The sequence below is a fragment of the Miniopterus schreibersii genome, assembly GCF_964146895.1.
Source record: "Miniopterus schreibersii genome assembly, chromosome: 2".
Lineage (NCBI taxonomy): Eukaryota > Metazoa > Chordata > Mammalia > Chiroptera > Miniopteridae > Miniopterus > Miniopterus schreibersii.
Genome location: NC_138102.1, coordinates 152588820 through 152614021, shown reverse-complemented (window position 1 = coordinate 152614021; position 25202 = coordinate 152588820). Strand labels below are relative to the sequence as shown.

The 25202-nt window shown below is 41.4% G+C and overlaps 1 protein-coding gene across 3 annotated transcripts in view; it reads right to left on the bottom strand.

The window, feature by feature from the left end:
• DENND5B (DENN domain containing 5B) overlaps positions 1–22037 on the bottom strand; it is a 154898-nt gene extending 132861 nt beyond the window's left edge. For 2 of the 3 annotated variants that reach the window (XM_081127140.1, XM_081127138.1), the window contains exon 1: positions 21751–21952. In XM_081127140.1, the coding sequence (XP_080983266.1) occupies positions 21751–21877 (127 nt within the window). In that variant the 5' untranslated portion in view covers positions 21878–21952. Of the gene's footprint in view, positions 1–21750 lie in introns of all 3 variants that reach the window. The other variant, XM_081127139.1, reaches the window with a different exon arrangement.
• Between the last annotated feature and the right edge of the window lie 3165 nt (positions 22038–25202).

The following is a 25202-nucleotide window of genomic DNA, read 5'->3' as shown; positions in this document are numbered from 1 at the left end:
CACTGAGCCAGGGTCACTCAGCTAAGCTGCTCCTGGATTCCTGACCCTCAGAAAGTATGCAAGATAATAAATGCTGTTTTGAGCAATATATTTTAAGATAATTTGTTCCACAGAAATAGTAAACTAATACAGTCAAGCAGCCCTACTGACAAGTGTATTTATAACAATGGCTTTAAAAGAAAGAGACTTCTGCCTGATCTCAGAAGTAGCTTTCTGAGCTAGCTAGGGGCTTAGTGTGGTCTTTGTCAGCTTCCACCATGGCCACCGTAGCCAGGACCAAAAAGTACAGCCCATCAACCTCACCTTCAGATACTTGCAGAATAGATCTCTGATTCCGGTGTGGCTTTACAAGCAAGTGAGTATGTGGATAGAGGGCTGTATTATTGGTTTTAATGAGTATATGAACCTAATATTAGATGATGCAGAAGACATTCATTCTAAAACAAAGTCAAGAAAACAAGTAGGTTGGATTGTGCTAAAAAGAGATAATATTACTCTGCTCCAAAGTGTCTCCAACCAGAAATGATTAATGAAGTGAGAAATTGTTGAGAAGCAATACAGTTTGTGTTTTTTAGGTGTCCTTTGTCAGAAGTATAGTTCTTAAACATTTATTCATATTGTTTTGATTACCCTTATGTCATTACCAGATGACAATAAATGCTGTGGGATTGTTTTTATTAAAAAAGAAAAAAAAGAGCCTTCTAAGATTTCTGTATTTCCAAGCTGGAATAACATTCATGCTTTTAATAATTACTTACTTTCTCAAAATCTATGTCAATATAACTTTTAAAATGTTAGAAGCACACATAAGGCCCTGGCGAGGTAGCTCAGTTGGCTAGAGTCTCCTCCCGATATGCCAAAGTTGCAGGTTCAATCCCCAATTAGGGCACACACAAGAATCAACCAATGGATGCATAGATGGGTGGAACAACAAACTGATGTTTCTCTCTCTCTCCTCTCCCCTTCCTTTCTCTAAAAAAGAAAATCCATAAAAATAAAAAAGAATTTTTTAAAAAGCACACATAAGATTTACTTCTTGATTTAATTATTGCATTTGGTTAATAAGACTACAACATTTCATATTGTTTATTCAATACATACATTGATCAGTACAGGGATCTGAAAATTAAATAGAAAATCAAAACTTATTTTTATAAATGGCACATTAAAAGAGTCCTTATTTTTAGAGAGACATTCTAAAATGTTATGAATGAAATGACACAAAATCTGGAATTAGTTTCAAAATAATTCTGTAGGGTAGGTAGGAGTGAGAATGGAATAAGGTAAATTGGTGGTGAGTTGATAATTAGTTGATGGGCACATGGGGGTTCATATACTATTCTCTCTTCTTTTGTGTATGTGTAAAATTTTCCATATTAAAAAGGCTTGATTTTTTAAAAATTTTCTAAGCAGACAAAACAAACACACTCTACACTGGCTAATTTCCTACTCTCCCGCCATAATCCATCAAAACTTCCACTTAGCATAGCAAGACTAGATAAAGTCAAGATGCTATCACATAATTTATAGAAATGTACCTTCCACCAAAGAAAAAGGTAATTAAACCAAAACATGTGTTCTGTATTTCTTTAGATAATAAAGTGTGTGTGTTTTTAAGTAAAACTTTTATTAACACAACACATTCAGTTGTTCTTGTGGATGATTTTCAACTATTAAAAGAAAGGTTATCTATTGAGTCCTTTTACATTTACCTTGGTGAGCCCTCTTGACCTTTAGATGTCTTGCTTATGTGAGTGCCTTTGGTCAATTACCTGTAGATAATTTTTTCTAAAACAGATGGGCAACCAACAAAATCGAATTCTAATGTGTACAAAGGCCCAAAGTTGCTCCTGTTTTCATTCAGAACGTGATTTACGTTAACATATTATGGGTTTATTATTCTTTTTTAAGTATAAGCGCCCTGCTTTCCATCAAATTAAAGAGGTGGGCTGTTTTGCACATGACAGTAATTAAGTTCCTCTGTAGTGAAAGGGGCCGGGATTTAGACCCAGAAGAACCTCCCTTCTGGTTCTAATTCTGCCACTAGCAATGCAAACTCTGGCAATTCATTTAAATCTTTGAAAATGACTGGTCAACTGCAAACTAGGGACTGTATTTGACCTACTGTAAACAATAAAAAATATAATGTGAACAATGCCTTTATTTTTAATGTTACTAAATAAAGTGAAGTAGAAAGGCAATAACATGGGTAAAAGAAATATATATATGAAGGCTCAAAAGTAAGAGTATACTTTAAGAGGAGTAAGAAACACATCATGAACATAGAGAATACTCTGGAAGTATGCATGAAGAAGTGATAACTATAGTTCTGTCTGGGGATGAGACAGATTTTAAACAATCTTTTTGTATCTTCTGAAAATGATACCACATGAATGTGTTATCTATTTAAAAAATAATGGATAAAATTAGCCTTCAGTCAAAAAAGGACACAACCCCAGGGGATTGTCTTTGAACATTTAAAGGAGAGTTCCAGCAACAGTTTAAATGTCACCAAAGTGCCTGGGGCTTAATCAAAACAACTGTGTTAACAAGGATGTAGCTGATGTTTCACTGAGCAATGACATCAGCACTATGGTGCATTATCAACCAGTTGATACACATGGTTGTAAAGTGGTACCAGAGTGACCTGAACATTCTAGGTGGGAATGCCTAGAACCCAGTGCAAGCACCAGCACACATTCAATCTGGTTAGACACTTGTCTGCTGTACAAAGTCCAAAATGTTAAAGAGCATATGGTTCACTGTCTCACAGCTGAAGAACACAGATGCATTCTAAATACACTACACTAAAGCCTACCACAAAAACTGTGCATTTTGACTATAAACTGAGGCACTGCAGAAAAAAGGTAACTTATTTACTAAGTAATGTGCAACAGATTATCCTAACTCAAAAATAAGTCTCAGCTGGTGTCCTGGGCAGTTTCTGTATTTTTCTTAATTATGGTATTTTTATACTTCATGTTTAAAAACACGAATTTAAATTAACATGCACAAAAAAATTAACTGACATGCACACGTTCTTGGTTCCCTTAAAAAAGGAAGAGAGGGAGAGAGGGAGGGAACAGAAAGAATGCATGAGTTATGTCTATAAATAGAGGTAAGTGTGACATTATGGAAAAATATAGAACTGTGCATCTAAAGCCTTGAATTCAAGTTCTAGCCCCACTACTTGCTTGCACACACATCCTTTAACATAGTCAGTCACTACTATCATGACAAGATGTGGAGAAAATGGTTTTAATCCTCCTTGCTATAATGGAAAATAGTCATATCAGTACCATCACTACTACAAATTCAAAATTAACCTCAGCATCCATTCTCTGAAACTGATTTCCTTCTGTGTTTCTTCTTTGTATGACTGACCACCATATCCCTGTTGCCTGGGCCCATAATCTGTCATGTGTCTCATCTCCCCTTTAACCTCACACTACCACTATCCTAATTCAGGCCCTTCCCCCCCTAGTTTGTTTCGCAGAACAATATCCTGTTTGGTTTCCCCACTTCTAGTCTCTTCCCAATTTGATCCCATTCTATACCCGTCATGCAGAAGGATATTCCGAAAGCACAGCTGTGAGCATGCCACCTCTGTTCAAAATCTCTGAAGGGCTCTTTTCTGTCTTTCAAGGGGCCCTCTTCAGAGTCTAGCCTTCAGGTGAGCTGCTTCCCAGCAGTCACTTCCTTCCCTTTTCCACTGTTAATCAGTCCTGTAGTTTTTATGGCAAACTGTTCTCTAAACAGTCACTTCAATCCCATCTTCCTTGCCACACTAATGGTTCAAGGATGGGCCCCAGGGAAGTATGACCCTAAAGTGATCTAATCATAACAATGACCCAGATTTCTATTTCATGACACAAGTGGACAGTGGATGAGGGAAGTTAAATCTCTTCTAGGGAAGGTGTCATGTGCAAATGTGACACCTGAACTACTGCCACCATTGTATTATCAGGAAGGAAGCAACCACACTGAGGAAAGACAGAGCATGAAGAACTGCAGTGAAATGGAGCTAGAGCTCTGCTCAAATTACACCTGAACACCCCACCCCAACCCCCAAAAAACCTGCTGTGAACCAGTGAAATTTCTCTCTCTCTCTCCCTTTCTTCCTTTCTTCCTTTCTTCCTTTCTTCCTTCCTTCCTTCCTTCCTTCCTTCCTTCCTTCCTTCCTTCCTTCCTTCCTTCCTTCCTTCCTTCCTTCCTTCCTTTCTTCCTCCCTCCCTCCCTCCCTCCCTCCCTCCCTCCCTCCTCACCCAAGGATATTTTTTCTATTGCTTTTCAGAGGGGGGGGAGGGGGGGGAGAGAGAGAGAGAGAGACATCGATGTAAGAGAGACACACCGATTGATTGCTTCCCACACGCTCCCTGACCAGGGCCGGGGATGGAGCCTGCAACTGAGGTACATGCCGTTGGCCGAAATCGAACTCGGGACCCTTCAGTCTGCGGGCTGATGCTCTAACCACTGAGCAAAACCGACAAGGGCTTCTTTATTTCTTAGGTCCTCTTTGATCTATAACAACAAGCACCGACAGAAAAGTCCTCCAAAAGCTAGATTCAATCTCACTTCCCAACTCATCTCCTACTCCATGAAATGCTCAAAGCAGATGTAAATGTGTAACATAGACATCTGGTTCTAGAAACCAAAAGTGGAAGCAGAGATCAGACATAAATAACCCCCTCTGCCCCATGGTTTGCCCCTCTATTTTCTTTCATGACTCTTACATCCTCCAAAACATTTATTTATTTTATTTTTAATTTTTTTAGAGAGAGTAGGAGGGAGGGGAAGGGAGGGAGGGAGGGGAAGGGAGGGAGGGAGGGAGGGAAGGAGGGAGGGAGGGAGAGAGAGAGAGAGAGAGAGAGATGGATTTGTTGTTCCGCTTATTCGTGAATTCATTGGCTGATTCTTGTATGTGACCTGAGCAAGGATGGAACCCACAACCTTGCTGTATTGGAATGATGCTCTAACCAAATAAGCTATCCGGCCGGGGCTCTCCAAAAAACTTTTTATAGAACCAATGCCACTCACAGTACTTATGGCAACTAAAATTCATCTTAATTCAGCCCATCCCAAAAAAATAACTAAATAGAAGCAAAAATGCAAATAATATCTTTCCAGATAAGAACTTCTCATTCTCTCTTTTTTCTTCTTTATGGAAAAAAGTTTTGTTTACTCAAGAAACATTCAGAATGCACTGTCATTACTAACAAAAGTCACATTCATGTTAGTAAACTGATAGGTTTAAAGAAAATGGGAAAGGACATCTGTCCTTGTATATTTTTTCAATTACTATCACAAATACCCCTTCTTTGGCATCTTAAGGTCTTTGGCTGGGTGGTTGGTTTAAACATGAAACTCACGATAAGTGTGTTTTAGGAGAAAAGTCATTTACAGAGGGATCTAAAAGTGCCAACAGCCAGAACATTGAAAGACAATGAAAAGACTGTCCCTGTTCCTATTCTGCTCCAGGAAAAGGGAAACTTCCGGGCACTCTCTGCATTCTCCTCAGCCAGTGCCCACACGGATCCTGCAATGTTTACACAGCCCTTATAACGGAGACAGGAAGGGAGAGTTGAGGGACGAGTGTCAGATCTGCTCTGGCTTCTAGAAGATTCAGCCTCCCTAAAATATTATACTCTCCCAACAATCTGAAGAGAGACAAGCAGATTTTTCCATCAAAGCTTTCTTATGCCATCTAAACATATTCCCCTTCTGCTGCTGAAGATAAATAAATCAGAATCCCAGTAACATGAAGATCAAGAGTTTATCTTATTGACACTGAATTGCCTCTTTTGCTTACTAGCTTCTTTCCTTTGTCTTTCCATCTCATTTATCACCAGTGCTTCCCCCCTTTTTTTCCATAAAGGAAAATAACTTTTTAATATGTTATTTCAGCTTTAAACTCCCGAGATTCGAAGCTACTCTTTCTTTTCCCATTTTACTTTACTGATAGCATAGAGGACTTTGTTTAAAAAAAAAAAAAAAGTGTTGCAAGCACTAAGGATTTAATTTTTATCCCTCAAAGTAAACATGTTAGGTAGGCAACTCCATTTTACTTACTCATTCTTTCTTTCAATCAACAATTACAGAAGTCTTTAGAGATGTCATATACTACCTAAATCAGTAGCAAAGACTTGGACAAGAAAAAAATTGCAGTGTTTCTTGGGTTGTTGTTCAGCCCATTAACTATAACACCTCAGTAAAATAAATAGTCACTTTGGCTTCTAATTAGTGACCAGAAATTGGAACTTGCTTTTATTTTATTTTTAAAATTTTTTAAGATTTTTTAATTGAGTTTTAGAAAGGAAAGGAGAGGGAGGGGGGAGAGAGAGAAACATTGTCTACCTTCTGCATGTCCCCTGGGGGGGGGGGGGTTGCCTGCAAACCCTGGCATGTGCCCTGACCAAGAATCATCAAAACAGCAACCTTTTGGTGCACAGGGTGAGGCCCAACCAACTGAACCACATGGGCCAAGGCAGAACTTGTTTTTATTTTAAATTCCTCCCCTTTGGGATAAGAGGTTACTGTTGCTTTCTTTTTTCTTATTTTCTTTTTTAAAATATATCTTTATTGATTTCAGAGAGAGGAAGGGAGAGGGAGAGAGAGAGAGAAACATCAATGATGAGAGTCATTGATCTGCCGCCTCCTGCATATCCTCCACTGGGGATTGGGCCTGCCTGTGCCCTGACCGGGAATCAAACTCTGATCGCCTGGATCCCAGGTCAGCACTCAACCGCTGAGCCATGACAGGCTGGGCGACTGTTGTTTTCTTTAATGCAATCCTACATTGTCCAGTTTTTAAAATAAGCACATATTAGTCTTATAATTTAAAAACAGTAATTTTTTTTTAAAAAGTAGTTATTGAATTTTATCCTCAGGGTGGAATATTCAGGAGCAAGAAAGTGCCATGTAAACCAGTCCAAAGCTTCATTATTATAAGTCCTTCTGACAGTGTATAAAACAGACATTTTTGCTTGGCCGGGCGTGGCTCAGCGGTGGAGCATCGACCTAGGATCCAGGCAATCGGGGTTCAATTCCCAGTCAGGGCACATGCCCGGGTTGTGGGCTCGATCCCCAGTCAGGGGCATGCAGGAGGCGGCCGATCAATGACTCTCTCATCATTGATGTTTCTATCTCTCTCTCTCCCTCTCCCTTCCTTCTCCCTGAAATCAGTAAAGATATGTTTAAAATAAAACAAACAAAAAAAAGACATTCTTCAGAAAGTCCTACTAAAATGTCTGAAACAGAGCCAATGCTTAGTTTTCCAGATAAGCTTGAAGATAGTACACAAAAAATAAAAAACAAAGGTAATGCCCAAACCCTTATTCTGACACTAATATTACCCTCTTTCCAAAATAAATAATAAACCCAAAACTCCAAAACAAACTAAAAAACCAACACTCTTATATGAACTACTAATAGCAAAAGTAAACGAGTTCATATCCTATTGATGAGTTCATGTCCCTGATTCTCTTCCTACCCTTTTTGACATCTGAAAAGGTGTCTAAAAATTTTTTTATAAGATAAGCAGGTTAAAGTGTTGATTCTCTCTGCAAATATTCAATTTGTTGCTCTTGCATTATACCCCAGAATCCAAATTTTAACTTCTCATACCTAAAGAGGCAACAATGAGGAACAAACAGGTGGGTCTCTCTTGAGTTCTCTTATCCTGAAAAGCTCTAATTTTTAGCCTCTCCCTAAATAAGCAACATTACTTTATGATGTTTTACTCCAAAGGAAAAACATAAAAACTTGAAAGTTCCTATTAGAAAATACATAGATACACTGGACAGCATTAAGAAAAAATTTAAAGAAAAATGTTTACAAAATTCATACCAACAATTAAATCTGAATGTTCTCCGCAATTCTAAAAACATCTTTTAAGGAAGCTTAAAGTTTTATGTTGCTGTGTAAGGAAACCTGGGCCAACTGGAAAAAAACCTCAAAGGCCCATAATCTCATCACAAAGCAGTAGGGTCAAAAGGTAAAGGTCAGGGAACAGGGTGCAAAATAGTTCCCACACTTGAGAGGAGACTATATCTCATTACTTCAGAAGACATTCAAAAACTATTCAACGGTGTTTACGAAAATAATACAACCATTTACACTCTCCTTTATGCCCAAGGCAAATCTGAATTTTACCAAAAAAATTATTTTTAAAAGGAAGTATTTAAGAAGTTACTTTCTTTCCCCTACATTTGAAAAACAAAAAACAAACCAAAGAGAGACCTCTCTCTCTCCCGCTTATACACCAATGTTTCAGCTGTCCCTCAAAGACTGCCTTTCAACAAAATAGACTAATCTATTCAACAGAGTTCAAAGGGGCACAGAAATAAATACTAAATGTGCATACATGTCAACACACATCTCACATCAAGGCCTCTGTCCCCAATGATTTAACAAATTATGTCTGCTGCTTGGCCTTATGGCCACATTAAAAAAAAAAGCCAAATTTTTACTCCTGCTTATAGATTTCATTCCAGGGAAGAGTGAACACAATTTTGTTAAACTTCCAGTAGGCACAACAATTGTGCAGGGGACTCTATAATGGCTCCTCTAGCGGGTAGTTAAATCTGTGGGGCCTCTAGGGTATAGGGCATTTGTCTGGATATCTCTGTACCATTTCTCCCAGTCAAACCATAAAAAGTTGTTTTCCAAATAGAAGAGAGGGGGAGAGAGAGATTGACAGATCAGGAAAAGAGATTTTTGGAATAACAAGTGCAATTTTCATGTTTTGTTTCCACCACCTTCCACCCTCCATGCACCCACACTTTAATGCTCTCCCAACTAGCCTCTTCCACCAGGGATGGGAGGTTTACACATGGCTCACAGTAAATGAGACCTGTCTGGCCTTTACTATGAGGAATAGACAAGATTTTACACTCAAGCACACACAGCTTTCCAATATTTATTTAAAATCAGACCGTAGCCAGGACTGCCAATGGAAAAATAAGCACTGCCAGACGGGAGTGAGAACAACTAAACAAAATAACCTATTTTGGCATAATCACCTCTGTGGCACCAACGCTTGTGTTTTAATAACCTGTGAAATCACAGTCACTGTTCTTGTGAACAATGGCACAAAGCAAATGAAGTCAAGTACGAGAGCTCATTTCCCTGGAGCTGAGCCACAGTATTTTGAAATCCAGACAAAAGTCTATTTATTTTTTTAAAAAAGAATACACTTGAGACAGTAGATGGGAAACGTTTTTAAACAATCTGTTATCTTTCTACCCCAGCCATTGAAATTTCCTTAAACTGAAGAGAAATTAACCTAGAAACTCAAACAAAAGACTGTAGTCCGGGAAGTGGACCATCCATAAGCTTTAAACCTATAAGCAGTCCTAAATTCCTACTGTTCACGCTATTCTGATGAAAGTCCGTATCTCATCCTCATGGAATGCCAGTTGATATGCTAGGGCTGATTCTTATGACAGGGAGGACATTCAGTACGAGATGTGCACTCCCTCTCTAAACAGCTCATGTCTCATCTGCCTGGAGGGAAACAATCACTCCTTGCTATTTTAGTCACGATCAACAGAAAAAAAAACAAGTGACAAAATTTAATATATTGCAAGAACACTGTTCATCTAGCAGAATGTCCCTGTTTTCTCAAAGGACTATGAGAGAAAGATAAGAAAGAAAAAGTACAAAAGCCTGGTCAGAGCAAACTTATGTCAAGCTGCACTGAGGAATGAAGACTATGAGAAACTTAATTTAACATATCACTTCTACAGTAATGTTTCTTCAAACTATAGAATAATTTTCCGTGTTACATAAGTGACAGGAGAAGTGTGTTGTGTACTAGAAAAGAGGAAGCCAGGCAGCGCAAGAAAACATGGTCTTCCAAGGAGAAACCTGGATTCTCCAGGCGTGGGCAGAAGAAAATTATGCAGAACAAGTGGATTTACACCACCGAGCCTCTGAGATCCAGAAAACAGACACTTAAAATATCTTTGCCCTGGCTGGTGTGGCTCAGTTGGTTGGAGCACTGTCCATGACACTGAAATGTCTCAGGTTCAATTCCCAGTCAGGGCACATACGTAGGTTGTGGGTTCGGTCCCAGGTGGGGCATGCACACGTGCACAAGAGGAAACTGTTTCTTTCTCACATCAATGTTTCTCTCTCTCTCATTCTCTCTCTCTAGCCTCCCTTCCTCTCTCTAAAATCAGGAAACACATCCTGGTGAGAGGATAAAAAAAAAATAATAATAAATAAAATCTATTTTAAAAATATTTAAACTGGGTTTCACGGTTTAAAACCTAGAGGTCCACACTGTATCTAGGGATTCAGCATGCTCATCCTCACAGCAGGGTTGAACTTAAAAGATTCTACAACTCTAAAATTCTACCTCATATTTTTATTGCACTCTAGTTTACAAGCTCTTTCCATCGTCACATTTACAACTGAGGAAAAATATCTAGGAACAGTCTAGATCAGCATTAGTGTTGAAACATATCCCCATGTATGTTCTCAAATTACGAACAAATTTTTCTTTAAAACATCCAGGGTAGGGGAGCATATAGACTACTTTTGCAGTGGTGTTCCTAACAGAATATGAACATGCAAAAACTACTCATAGTGCATCAGTAACAGTAGCTTAGCAGGAGCCTTAACAAGATAAGATTTTCCATTATGTATGGGCTATCCACAATTACTACTGTGGTGCATATAATGCCACCTCTTTCTCTTCTAGCCAATAAAAGCCCACAGGAATGGAACTGAGCAAGAATGACATCATTAATGGGAAGACCTTGAATCCATTCTTATTTGAAAATGTATATCATTTACCACCTCAGTATTCAACTATTGTTAATAACTACTTGTGACCCAACTCACAAATGGCAGGCCCACTACTGTGTCAACACTACCTAGCAGTTGAGGACAACTGGTCTGGAGTACATAGAGGGGCAGAAGAACAGAGTGGGTAAGGGCCACTTTGGAGTCAGCCTGGGATTCAGTCCCACCCTGGCCTTTACTGTCTCTGTGAGTTTGGGTAACACCTCACTGAACCTCAGCCTCCTCACCTGTAAAATGAAGAAAATAATACCTTCAAGTTATTTTGAGGATTAAAGATAATGCTTATAGCCCAGCCGAGTGTGGCTCAGTGGTTGAGGGTCGACCTAGGATCCAGGCGATTGGGGTTCGATTCCCAGCCAGGGCACATGCCCGGGTTGCGGGCTCGATCCCCAGTTGGGGGCGTGCAGGAGGCAGCCCATCAATGACTCTCTCATCATTGATGTTTCAATCTCTCTCTATCCCTCTCCTTTCCTCTCTCTGAAATCAATAAAGATATATTAAAAAAAAAAAAAAAAAAAGATAATGCTTATAAATCACCAACCACAATCATGACTCAATAAATGTTCACTACTTTCACAGCTACATCATATAAAGGTGATTTCCTGGAGCTAGCTCTAACTCAATAGTGCTAATAACATAACTATGAAAGTCATTTAAAGAAAGCATTATTTCAAAAATAGCTTTCTGTACCAGTGATGTATACAAGTTTATAAAAGAAAAATAAAAGGTATTAATTCAAGAAGCCCATATTAATTAAAATAGTTATAACGTTTAGAATAAAGTTAATAAATGTCATGGGTTCTTGGGGAAGATGCAGGGATGTCTGAGAAAGCAACTGTTTCATGTTCTTCTAACCTCAGGATGTGCTGTCCCAGCAGCACATAAAACACTTCCACTTTTATTCCTAGAATTCACAATTCCTGCCTCCTTGCAAACTCAGCCAACCACCTTTGCATTCGGTTTGAAAAGTAATGTGGAAATGATAGTCTCGAACTGAAAATTTTTGGAACCTCTGGGTAAAAGGTCATTAGATGGTGTCATCTTAAAAAGCCAAGCCTCAGGCAGAACAGAACATTATACAAGACACAATAAAGACAAAATATAAATAGAAAAACATATATAAAGAATTAAACTTTATAGAAACAAAGAGAACTATCCTGGCTGACCATGCCCCAAATTGATGTGGATGCCCATGAAGAAAGAAACTGTGAATGCAATTTCCTAAAATATTCCTCTAAAACCACAAATACAGCTACAAGTGCTCTTTAACACAACCACTTCCTGAAATTCCATAAACACTACCCACCATTTATGTGCTCATCTCTTGGCACTAGTTTATAAATAAATAAGACATATTATTTGCTTTAAAAAAAAAAATCAAAGCTTTCCTGTTACCTACATGCTTGCTTGGCATAAAGCTGGTAAAGAAAAAAAAGGTTATTAATTTTATTTATCACAGCTTATTTCAAGAGGGAAGGAACAAGCTAATAAATATTATGGACAGAATAAATCTTAGTAGCTTACCACAAAGCTGATATTTACCTTTTTAAAAAAGTAATCGTTCATCCCCACTCTCACTTTTTCATCAAGCTCAAACTTCTCATTTAAAAAAACCTCTAGCTTCCATTTTAGAGGTTTTAAAACCCACACATAAACATACTAACTTTTATTGCCAGTAACTAGCTTTTATTGACAGTAACAAAAGGAAAAGTTATACTTTTGTCCATTTCAAATTATCTCATTCATTTAATATAACAATCTATTTGAGTCCCTATTATGGGACACTATTATGAGTCACTATTTTGGTCACCGGGTGTATAATAATAAATGAGAGACAAAGGTCCTGCCCTTTAGGATCCAGTAATCTACTGGGAAAGATTGACATTAAAAAGCAAAAGTAAAGAAATGCATTTACAATATATTGTCAGTTACCAATAAGTGCTATGAGGAAAATTAAGCAAGGTGACTGGCAAGAATGGGGCAGGCAGGGAAAGGAAGGGCACTATTTTATACAGCATTGTCTGGAGAGACCACTCTGAGGAGGTAACATACATGCAGAGACCTGAATAAGGAGAAGAAAAATTTGGAAAGACAGAGGGTCACATGTGGCTATTGAACACTTGAAATGCGGCTACTCCAAACTGAGATATGCTGGAGTTTGAAGATTTAGTAAGAAAAAAATCCAAGTATCTCATTAATAATTTTTATGTTGGTTATATGTTGAAATATCCTAGATGCATAAATAAAATATATCATTAAAATTAATATCATCTGTTTCTTTTTACCTTTTTAAATGTGGCTACCAGAACAATTTAAATTACAAATTTGCCTCATATTTTATATTTAATGGATGATGCTGGTCTAGGAAAAGATGATTCCAGGGAGAGAACAGAAGATGAATAGGCCATGAGACAAGTAGCAGCTTGGCTTGATGTGTTTAAAGACCTGTAAGGAAGCTAATGTAGTTGGAAAGAGTGGTCCAGACTGAAAAGGTTGGAAAGGTGGGCAGAGACCAGATGATGAAAAGCTTTGTAAACCAGGGTGTTATAGACTAAATATCTGTGCACCTGCCCCCTACCCCAAATTCATATGTTGAAATTTAATCCCCAAAGTGATAGCATTCAGAGGTGGGGACTTAGGGAGGTGCTTAGGGTGGAGCCCTCACGAATGGGATTTGTGCCCTTAAAAAAGAAGCCTCAGAGATCACCCTCACTCCTTCCACATAGAAAGGCCACCTATGAACCAAGAAGAGGGCCCTCCCCAGACACAGGGTCTGTGAGGAGCTTGACCTTGAACTTCCCAGCCTCCAGAACTAAGAAATAAATTTCTGTTATCTATAAGCCACCTGGTCTGTGGGTGGCAGGCAGCCCAAACAAACTAAGATACAGGGTAAAGTTTGAACCTTAATCTAAATACAAAGGAAGCTACAGAAGAATTTTAAGTAGAAAAAAATTATTCTAAGATCCCACCATCCATACTCCTAGAATACAGACTTCTAGATATTATCTAATATGGTAATTTCAAACAGGGGTCCCTGGGTCCCTAAGGACCCATGTAGGTAATAACTGAGTCCATGAACTGTTATTAACATTTTTAAAGGCTTGCTAAAAATGGTATCTTTCCTATAGAGGGAACTGCATAAACTGATTTTTCCCCTTTCCTTGTGGTGGAAATTACAATTACTCCATCGGTCCTCGTGTGGTGTATGTGGTATATATTAGTTCCCATGTTTTATGTTATTCAGGATTAATTTTTTAAACTGGTACATTTAATTCTTTTATTCAAAAACAATTTCAGGCCAATGAAGGAGAGGTGTGGTATGTTTAGAATTCAGTCCTCTCATTTAACCCCTCTGAGACATGAAAACACTGAGGCTCACAGCTGTGCTAAGTGCTGAGCCAGGACTGTGTGTCCAGCTGCAACTACTGTACTCACTGCCCTGCCAGCCATGGTTTCACAAGCAATCATACATTCCCTCTGAAAACTATAAACTTATCTAAGGACAAGTAACAATTTATACTAAGATGATAAAACCCAGTAATAAGAGCAAAGAGGTTAAAAAAACTGAAAGTGGTATTTGTATTTATGTAATAAATGCCCTTTTTAAAAATATATGTATCTTTACTGATTTCAGAGAGAGGGAGGGAGGGGGGGAGAGAGAGAGAGAAACATCAATGATGAGAGAGTCATTAATCGGCTGCCTCCTGTATGCCCCCACTGGGGATTGAGCCCACAACCCAGGCATGTGCCCTGACTGGGAATCAAACCTCGATCTCCTGGATCCTAGGTCGATACTCAAGCACTGAGCCACTATAAAGCACCGGTTCGGCAATGCTTTATATTTATACAGTAATATCTTACCTTTATAAATATTCATGAAAACAAAAGTAACATCAAATATAACTCTTCTAATTTTCTGATGAATAAATGATGGGAGTGCATGCAAGAGACATTATTAGTGCTGGTCTTAAGAAGAGACAAGACAAGCAAGGTCAAGTTATAGTCTCCCTCTTAATTATCCCTCCTATATAGAGTTAAAAGATAATCTCATTTGATTTGTAGGGTTCCTATACCAGTAGATTTTACAATCTGTGTAACACAATGTACATTCTCATGGAGGCAGCAAATGTAACGGTTATGGGCATGGATGAATCATGTCAGACAGACTTTTCAGTCCAGGTTTCTCAGTTATTTTATGAACCTGGGTGAAATACTTAAAACGCCCTAGCCTCAGTTTCCTCATCTATAAAACAAAGAAAATAGTGCCACCTCCTACAGTTGTTTTCAGTATCAAATGAGGCAATTACTATGAAGCATTTAGCACAGTGCTTGGCAAGTAGAAAGCACTGAATAAATGTTATTATTGCTATTTCACTGCAGATTCTTATGGAATGGTGACTCACCTATATATTCCACAACCTGCCACACTGTAAGCATTTTACATTGAGTAATTAATGCAAAGTGTAACGGCTAGTTCTGGCTTTACTGAAAACAAAATTTAGGTCATTATCTATGAAAAATGTTAAGGATCTGAACATACACCACTTGTTTCCTAAGTACCCTATGTAGGAACTATCTCTATCCTCCAGCAAATTACAAAAGAGGAAAATGTTTTCTTCTGAATGGATCTTCATGGAAACTGTGACTACCAATGCACTGTGTTTTAGACATGTTTTTATTACTCCAAGGCTGTCTGTGACCAGCAGTGAAATACAAGCACAGGATATACTCAGAAATTTCAGAACAGTCTGTCATCACACCTTAGCAGCAATTACTTGATCTCGTCCAGCCTCCTCTCTCTCCCTGTCCCCTTTCTCTCCCTCTCTATTCTCTCCTCTTCCAAAGACACTGTGTGTCCCCACCACCACCACCCTTCCCCTTCCCATCACATCTTCTCTGGTCTGTCCTGCATCAACAACTGGAGCAGAAGCCTGAGCCCTGGGGTTATCACAGGGAGCTTAGCTGCACCCACTACTGGACCAATTTCACCATGAAGAGTTTTATTCTGAGTGGATTTTAAAAGCCAAGTTATCACTATACCACAGCAACTAGCCCTTGAATTTTCTTTGGCCTCATTAAAATGGAAGCTGATCTTTGCATTATTCTTTCCCCAAACCCTAGCTACCAGGCCAGATCTTCCAAACTACCAAACATAATCTATTTGGGTCCAAGGATGTCAATAAAGCTAACAACTGAGGCACTACCAATAGTGGTTGGATCAGGGACATTCCTACCCCACCCAAGCCTGCACATTTGGCTTTCATTTTTTTTAATTAATTAATTAATTTATTTATTTATTTATTTTTATTTAAAATATGTCTTTATTGATTTCAGAGAGAGGAAAGGAGAGGGGGAAAGAGTTGAAACATCAATGATGACAGAGTCATCATTGATCAGCTGCCTCCTGCACGCTCCGGGCTAGAGATCAAGCCCACAACCTGGGCATGTGCCCTGACCAGGAATTGAACCCCAATGTCCTAGAACCTAGGTCAATGCTCAACTGCCAGCTGGGCCTGGCCTTCATTTTTAAAAGACAATCTTGACTATGACATTCAGTCTGGAATAACGGTAAGCCTGAAATGCTCGCTGAACTCACGTCAAATTCATCTTTTTTTCTGAGCCGAAATAAAATAACTATGGAGCATAGTGTAGTAGAACAAGCAGGCTCTAGTCTGTTGTCTGCTGCTGGTCATGTGATCTCTGAGAGGGAACCTTACTCTTACAGCCTTGATTTCTTCAATGCATGATGACCCTGTGTCAGTCTGAACTAAATTTTGTATCTGAATTTAGACCATAGTCTCCACAGCCTCTAAGCTCTTCTGGAAACCACACCCACGAACACCAAAGCTAAAAATAAATAGCCAGAGGCACCAAGGAAGAGAGCTAAACAAAGGCCTATGACAGGAATCTTACCCATCATACTTTATTATCAGCAGGACTGAATCCAGGCTACCATAGGAATGCTTTAAGAATATTCTTGTCATCACACAAATTGTTGACTCATATGCAAACTTTATATTCATTCACTTATTAAACACTATGTACTACGAATAAGGCACTATGAAAGTGAGAGGCAAAGACCCTTCCCTCTTGGGGACTTGCATACTTATGTTACCTAAACAAAGGTCTAATTATGCCCTTCGTTTTTCCATTGCCTAAAAGACTTGTTGCTGTAAATCAAGACAGGTAAATTCCTATAGTTAGAGGTCTTAGAGGAAATGAGCCATAAGAGAAAATTTCAGAATGACATCTGCCTTCCTTATCAACTAATTCCAACAAGTATTTCTATTTACCCCTTTCTTCTTTAGGCAATAAAGAATCAGTTTGAAACATTTTTTGTATCTTTAACATTTAAAGGCAATTTAAACCTTCCTGCTTTAACATTTTAATTTTTTTTTTTAATTTTTAAATTAACCCTCACCCAAGGATATGTTCATTGATTTTTAGGGAGAGGAAGGGATAGAGAGAGGAGAGGAGAGAGAGACAGAGAGACAAAGAGAGAGATGTGAGAGACAAACATCAATTGGTTGTCTCCCTCAATCAAACTGGCAACCTTCAGATGTACCAGACGATGCTACAACCAGCTGAGCCACCCGGACAGGGCTGCTTTAACATTTTTTGTTCGTATCCTGAAAATATACAGTGAGCCCAGCTGGGTGTGGCTCAGCAGTTGGGCATCAACCTAGGATCCAGGAGATCGAAGTTTGATTCCCGTTCAGGGCTCATGCCCTGGTTGAGGGCTTGATCCCCAGTTGGAGGTGTGCAGGAGGAAGCCAATCAATGACGACTCTCTCATTGATGTTTCTCTCTCTCCCTCTCCTTCCTCTCTCTGAGATCAATAAACATATATTAAAAAAATATATATACAGTGAGTAAAAGAAGCACAACAGCTAAGATGTGCCAGAGAAAAAACAATGGATAATACCAGTATATCCATATATGTATATACATGCAAACATACATATGTATGTATACTGTACATGACTCCCAGTAAAAGTTCTAGGTCCTCAATTAAAAAATATTTTATTTACATACTCAAATTATTTTCTGTTGTTAAAAGACCTATTTGAGATGAAAGAAATCTTTTCATTGTTGGTAAAGCTGGGCTTTACTGGGAGGAATGTCTAAAAAACAATTTAAAGTCCTGATAACTTTATCATAAAGTCTCAGTCTATTTAACTATAACTTCACCGTCTGGTTTGCATCCTTAATTTTTTAAAAATACTTTACTGATTTTTAGAGAGGGGGAATGGAGAGGGGGAAAGAGAGAGAGAAACATCATGTGAGAGCGAAACATTGCTGCCTCCTGCACGCTCCTACCGGGGCTCAAGCCCACAACCCAGGCATGTGCCTTGACTGGAATCAAACCAGCAGCCTTTTGGTGCACGGGACAACACCCAACTGAGCCATGCCGGCCAGGGTTGTCCTTAATTTGATTTCAATGTCCCACCACCTGTGGAATATAAATTCTGGGAACATGAATACATTAAGAAAAAGTCCATAGCCCAGCTGGGCATGGCTGAGCAGTTGAGCACCCACCTAGAATCCAGGAGTTCATGGTTCGATTCCCAGTCAGGGCACATGCCCAGGTTGCGGGCTCAATCCCCAATTGGGGGCGTGCAGGAGTAGCCGATCAATGATGACTCTATCATCATTGATGTTTCTGTCTCTCTCCCTTCCTCTCTGAAATCAATAAAGGTATATATTTTTAAAAATAAAAAATAATAAAATAAAAAGTCCATGAAGCAATTGGTAGAATTTATGTTTAATAGTAGTCAATTAAGACCTTCTGCAGGCAGGGTAACAACTTGCTAAGAAACAGTATGATAAAAATAGATCAGGTCCAAAAAAGAAAAATAGAAACTTAACTGTCATTAACTATGAAATTAAAGCAGTGAAACAGAAACAACCTTCAGGCTAATTTGCCTAACTCACTGGCCCTGTTTCCTCATCCCCAAAAGTAGCTCTGTGGAAATAGTCAAGAAAATTTGTTAACTGGGAACATGATACTACATTCTCCTGTCTGCCTCTCATCTCACTGGCCACACTTCCTGCTCTCCTTAGCAAGGTGTCCTCTTCATCCTGCCAGCCTCTGAATGCTAGAGTGTCTCCAGCCTCTTTTCTGTCTACAATCCATGGTTGATATTACCCAAGATTGTGGCTTTCAATTTATATCTAAATATAAATTAAGACTCCCTGAAAGATGTCTTTGCCTACTTGATATCTCCATTTGATTGTCTAATGGACACCTCAAACTTAACATGTCAGAAACTGAACTAATCTTCTCCAGCCTGCTTCTCCATCAGTTTTCCTATTTCAGTAATTAAAGATGTTTATAATTGTTTAGGCTGAAACTCTTAAGAGTCATTTTTAATTACTTTATTTTAATATGAATACAATATCCAGTTCATCAGCAAGTCCTGCTGACTCTACCTTCAAAATATATCCAGCTTAACAGCATTTCACTACTACTGTCTTGTTTCAAGCCACCAACACCTCTCATTTCAAATAGTGAAAAAGAGCCTCCTTTTAACTGGTCTGTCTCTATCCTTGCCCCTGATATAGTAGAACCAGCCTAGTAGCCACAGGGATCCTTTTAGAGGACATATCAGATCTCCTCATTACACTACTCAAAACCTTCCAGTGGTTTTCCTAACAACGGTCTATGCATGAGGCCCTACACAATTTCCCCTACTCTTTCGCTATGGTAATATCTACGACCACCCCCTCACAGCTCCAACCACACACACTGGCCTCCTTGCTCTTGCCTGCACAAACTAGGCACTATTCCACCTCAGGTCTTCGAAGGTGCTGTTTCCTCTGCCTGTAATGTGTTCCCTAAGACAATCCATGCAGCTTGCTTCCTTGAATCCTTCAGGGCTCTTTTCAAATGCCAACTTATCTGTAAGGCCTTCCCTTCCATTTTATTTAAAATTGAAACCCCACCATTCTGCTGGCACTAGCCTAGTCTCATTTCCCTGCTTTATTTTTCCTCATAGTGAGCATTAACATCTGGCAAACTATATATTTTCATTATTTGTTTACACTAGAATGTAAGCACTATAATGGCAGGGATTTTTTTACTGCTTTGTTCACAGCTGTCCACAGCACCTAGAACACAGCTAGGAAAAAACCTACACCTACAGGCTTTCAAAAACCTTTCATTAAACTATGTGTTGATACTGAAATATTATCAGGCAAAACAGTTCATTCAAAACACCAAGTATTATGAGGAACAGAAATCTCAATCACCTACACTCACACATAGTGTTGCAAAAGGAAAAGCCAATTTGTGTCTAAAAAATGAGTTAAAATTAATTTTTTACTGTTTAGTTTTGTTAAAGCCTTAGCATTATGCCTAAAGAGTCCCAAGCCACACCTACAGGTGCTGTTTTAGCTTTAGTAGGCATACAGACTTGAGATGGAGGGGAAAAAATTACCGGCTTTTTCGTTTCATCAGTCACCACTGACAGAAGGCCTCCAAATGACCTGGTGCCACAAATGTTTAGGATGTTTAGGGAAGAAGGGATTCTAGAAAATAAAATAATCCTTTCACCAATCCCTCAAGAGTAATCTTTTCAAATACCTCTGCAGACATTTTTTTCTAATTTTGTATCCCATCCCTTAACAAAAACATTCTTAGTATGTACATGAAACCTTAGTTGAAGAAACATGATTACATAATTATACATACAGAAAACCTGGTACTCATCCTCTGTTTCAAAAAAAATTTAGCTAAAACTAGACTTAAGACTTTTTGTTTAAAACGTTTTCTGTGAAACTGACTTTACAAGATACTTAAGCTAAGACGTGGGTTGATGGGTACTGTATCTTAAGGTTGAATAATTTTGTTTACTATTGTTTATTATTTAGTACATTATTCCCGGCTCCTACCCACCTACGCAAAAGGAAAAGAGAAAAAATACACACTGGAATGCTATACCCAAAGGAAGCTGTTCTGGAAAGGCTATGACCTAAGTGCTCAACACTGATACAAAGTTCAGGCGGTAGATGTCACTTGTCTCATTCATTAAAAAAAAATAAAATAAAATCAAGCTTCAGATCCAAGAAGGCATGCAGAAAGAAACGGGAGCGCAGAACGAAATCAGTCGTTTCTCCCAGGCCTCCTCTACACACTTCGCACCGCCCCCCCCCCCATCATCATTTAACGCCCCCTTTTCCCAGCGTCGGTTTCCCAGCTCAGCCCTGCACTGCGCCATCAAACGTGTCAAGAGGACGGACGGAGCCCTTCCAGGAAAACCCAGGCAGTCGCACGCGGGGAAAACATCCAACTACTAAAACTCGGAAACAGGATACGCAGTGTCAACAAAGCGCCGTGCCCGTCCCGAGCGTTCAAAGGTCCCCGCCAGCTCCGGGACGCTGCCAGATCGACAGGGTTCCAAAAGGTGACGCGGCCGTCATCGCAGAACCCGGGAGCCGTCTGCGATGAAGTCCAAGCAGCCTCTCGCCCCGCGCCCGCCCGCCAGCCCGGCGACCTCCGACGCCCCCTCCCCCGAGGGGGGCCTGAGCGCCCCGTCATGTGCCGGGGCTGAAACTTCGCGGCTCCCGCACAGAGGGCGGGAGGGGGATACGCGGGATCGCAGCAAGGCCGGGAGTTAACGCGCCGGGTGACTCACTGGCCGCCTCCGCTTGCAGCTGCAGGAGAGGGGCCGGCGAGCGGCTGAGGGCCGCGCCGTCGGGGCCACCTCCGCCCCTGCCCCCGCTCCCGTTATTAATAACCCCGCGTCCGGGAGACGAGCCCTCAGCGAGCGCCCTGCGCAGCGCGGACCCAGCACGCGAAATAAATAACAATGTCATTAAATCGTCTGGCCAGGATGCGGGCGCCGCCGGCAGCTGACTTTGTCTGGAGCCCGCACCCCGCCTCCCGCGCGTCCCCCGCGTCCCTGAGGGGACCTCCGCGCCGCCGCAGCCCGGCCTTACCCGCCAGCTCGTCGGGCTCCAGCCCGCTGTCCGCGTCGATCCCGCACAGTACGAAGTAGTGGGCGAAGCGGCAGGCGGTGGGGGAGGACCCCGAGCCCGGGCCGGGCGCCGCGCCGCTCCCGCTCATCGCGGCCCCGCTCTTCCTGCCGCCGCCGCTCGGGAAAGCTCGCTGCCGCGGCTGCCGCTCCGGCTGCGGTCTCCGCGCGCCCGTCCTAGGGCGATACCGGCGCGCCCATGACCGCGCAGCCGCCGCTCGTCACCGCAGCCTCGCTCCTCACGCGGCGCCCGAGAAGCAGCCGCGGGCTCGCGCCCAGTCAGCCCCGACCCGGGGCCCGGGTGGGGGAGGGGCGCGCAGGGGGAGTGTCGGCGCGAGAGGCCCGCGTCGCCGCCGCCGCCGCCGCGCTCGCGAGCCGCGGGCCCCGGCGTCTGGCGCCCGTCGGTCAGCTGAGCGGCGCCCCCGCCGTGGCAGCGCGGGGAGGGCGGGCGCCCGGGACCGCCGCGTGGGGCTGAGGAAGGGAGACGCCGGGGAGGGCGCGCGCGGAGAGCACGCGTCGAGGCCGTGCGCGCACGCGCCCAGCGGGCTCCGCGACAGCGCCGGGCGCGGGCGGGGTGCGTGCCCGCCAGCCGGGGTTGCGGCGCGGGGGGCGGCCGCGCACACGCTGTTGCCTCCCGCGCTCCGCCGGCCAACTGGAGGATTAGGCGAAGAGCGGGGTTGCGGCTTCTAAAGGGATGCTAGACTAATTTTTATTTTTAATGCAGCTTTGGGCAAGGTTAGCCACTCTGAGGTCATTTCCCACAGGGGGCTGGTCCAGCCACATCTTTTAAACTGTGACGTGGGCAGATGCCCATCTCCTTTCAAGACCCTGGTCCGGAATCCTTCCCCCGGCGGGGCTTGGGGTGGGGTCGAACCACTCAGTGTGCACCGGCGAGACCTCAGTGGGAGAGTTGGCGCCCGTTGTGAACTTCTCCCGCCCCGCAGTTCCCTCGTCTGTCCTGACATTTTCCAGGTCAGTGTAAAATAGCCGCGGCGCTCCAGTTTCCCTGCTCGCGCTCGTCTTGTCCCAGCTCCCCGCGGGGACGGTCGCAGACTGAGAAGGCCGCGGAACTCGACCCTGAACTCTGCTCCTCGCAACCCTGGCTTTCTTAACCCTGCTCTCCTCTGATGACCCAGTCTTCAGAAGGAGCTCGCCAGCCAGTTCTCACTCCTTCAAAAGGTGAAGAGCTGAATGGATTCCATCTCCACACTGTCCTCTCCTCTTTCCGGATTTGGGGGTTGGGTGGGGTGAGGTGGGGTGAGGGGCATCACCACCACCACTGTAGACGCAGACAAGCAAACCTTCCAGGGAAGTGTCCTGAGAGAAGGAGCCTCAATTATTTGACCGAATAATGTTCTTCCTGGAAGATATATATGCATGCATACCGTCATTTATGGTAGTTTCTATCTTCACTGTGCTCTCTGTCTTCCATTTTAAATGTAAGAAAAATCAAGATATCAGGGTGAGCCACGGCCTGGATAATTGACCTTTAGCTTCTGTTGCACTTTGCCCTTTCCCTTCAAAACACTTGTAAGGACTTTTTCTGTGTCTGTCTTCTTAGACAGATTGTAAAATCTAGCAGAACCCTTATCCTACATATCCCCTCAACTTATATTTATTAAATGAATGCTAGAAGGGTGGTTATCTAGGTAATAACATGCTAGTAGGAAAATACACAAACTTTAATATCTGCAACATATTTATGAACACATGTTAATTTGTTTTTATACAGTTATTGCTTTTTCTCATCTAGAGGGTACTAAAATATGTAAAACAAATTCACTAATAAGAAGGGGAGGGAGTGCCCTGGCCAGGTAACTCAGTTGGTTAGGACATCGTCCTGATACTCCAAGGTTGCGGGTTCAATCCGTGGTCAGGGCACATACAAGAATCAACGAGTGAATGCATAACTAAGTGGAACAACAAACCAATGTTTCTCTCTTCCTTCCTCTCTCTGTAAAATCAACAAATAAATTTAAAAAAATTTTTTTAATTAAAAAAAAAATCTTTATTGATTTCAGAGAGAGGAAGGAAGACGGAGAGAGAGATAGAAACATCAGTGATGAGAGAGTCATTGATCTGCTGCCTCCTGAACGCCCCCTACTGGGAACAGAGCCTGCAACCCAGGCATGTGCCCTGACTGGGAATAGAACTTCCATCTCCTGGGTCCTAGGTCGATGCTCAACTGCTGAGTCACGCCCGTCCGGGCTAAATTTTTAAAAATTTTACAAAAAGAAGGGAAGTGACGAGGTATATGTGTTTATCCTATTTTTGTTGGTAGCTTCTTACAGAATGTTTGTTAGATTCTAGAGCAATCAAACAAAGAACAATAGAAAACTAATTTACTGTTTGCACTAGCCAAGAGACATGTCACCTTTTGTTCATTTGAAAGGTAACTGATTTATGAGCTTGAAAGCCCTACATTAATGTTTTTAAGGTGATGAAATAGAACAAAGCCCAAACAAACAGAATGTATTGCATTGTAACATATCAATCTCATCAAAATAGACAAAATATTTTCTAAAGATTACAAGAAGATAGTCACACATTGCAGGATTTCACACTAATTTGAAAATATCTGTGTACGTTTCTAATTATCACTTCAGAATGACTGTGTAGGTATATTCTGGGGTAAGCTGCAATAAACAGTTGAAAGGATTATCAAGAATTAACTATACATCATTACATACATGTTTTTCTGCAAAATAATGACAGAAATAAATTCGTTTAGTGAACACAAATGACTTGAAATAAATCTTCCAAGATATTTAAATTGTGTTGAGGAGAGAGATCATATCCTGTTCCCATGCTAAGACAACCCCTGTCTACACCAGACTTCACCTCCCCCATGCCAACCACACATGCACACAAACGAGAAAGGGGGTTACTAAAGTAACTATTCAGAGCCCCGGAAATTCATGGGACCACACTTCCCTTGTAGTCAGTCACTGTATGCCACCAGGTTAGCTGTGCTATCAATTTCTACTCTTCTGTTTTCCATAGGCAGCAGGTGCTGGCAGAGCTCAGCTGCTCCAAGTGTAAGTCATGCCCTCCATTTGAGGTTTTACTAGAGTTCTTCCAAGGCAGCAGGTCAGCCCTGCCAGGGTGGATCGGTGGTTGAGTGTCAACCTATGAACCAGGAGGTCACGGTTCGATTCCTGGTCAGGGCACACGTCCGGGTTTCGGGCTCAATTCCCAGTAGGGGGCATGTGAGAGGCAGCCAATCAATGATTCTCTTATCATTGATGTTTCTAGCTCTCTCTCCCTCTCCCTTCCTCTCTCTGAAACTAACAAAAACATATTTAAGGGGGATAAAAGGTAGCTCAGATGCTTGGAGCATTGTTTTCCATTCTGCTGTTGTTCCTTGTGCGTTTGCTGCTTGAATTGAATTGAGAATTTATTACACTGGAGGCAATA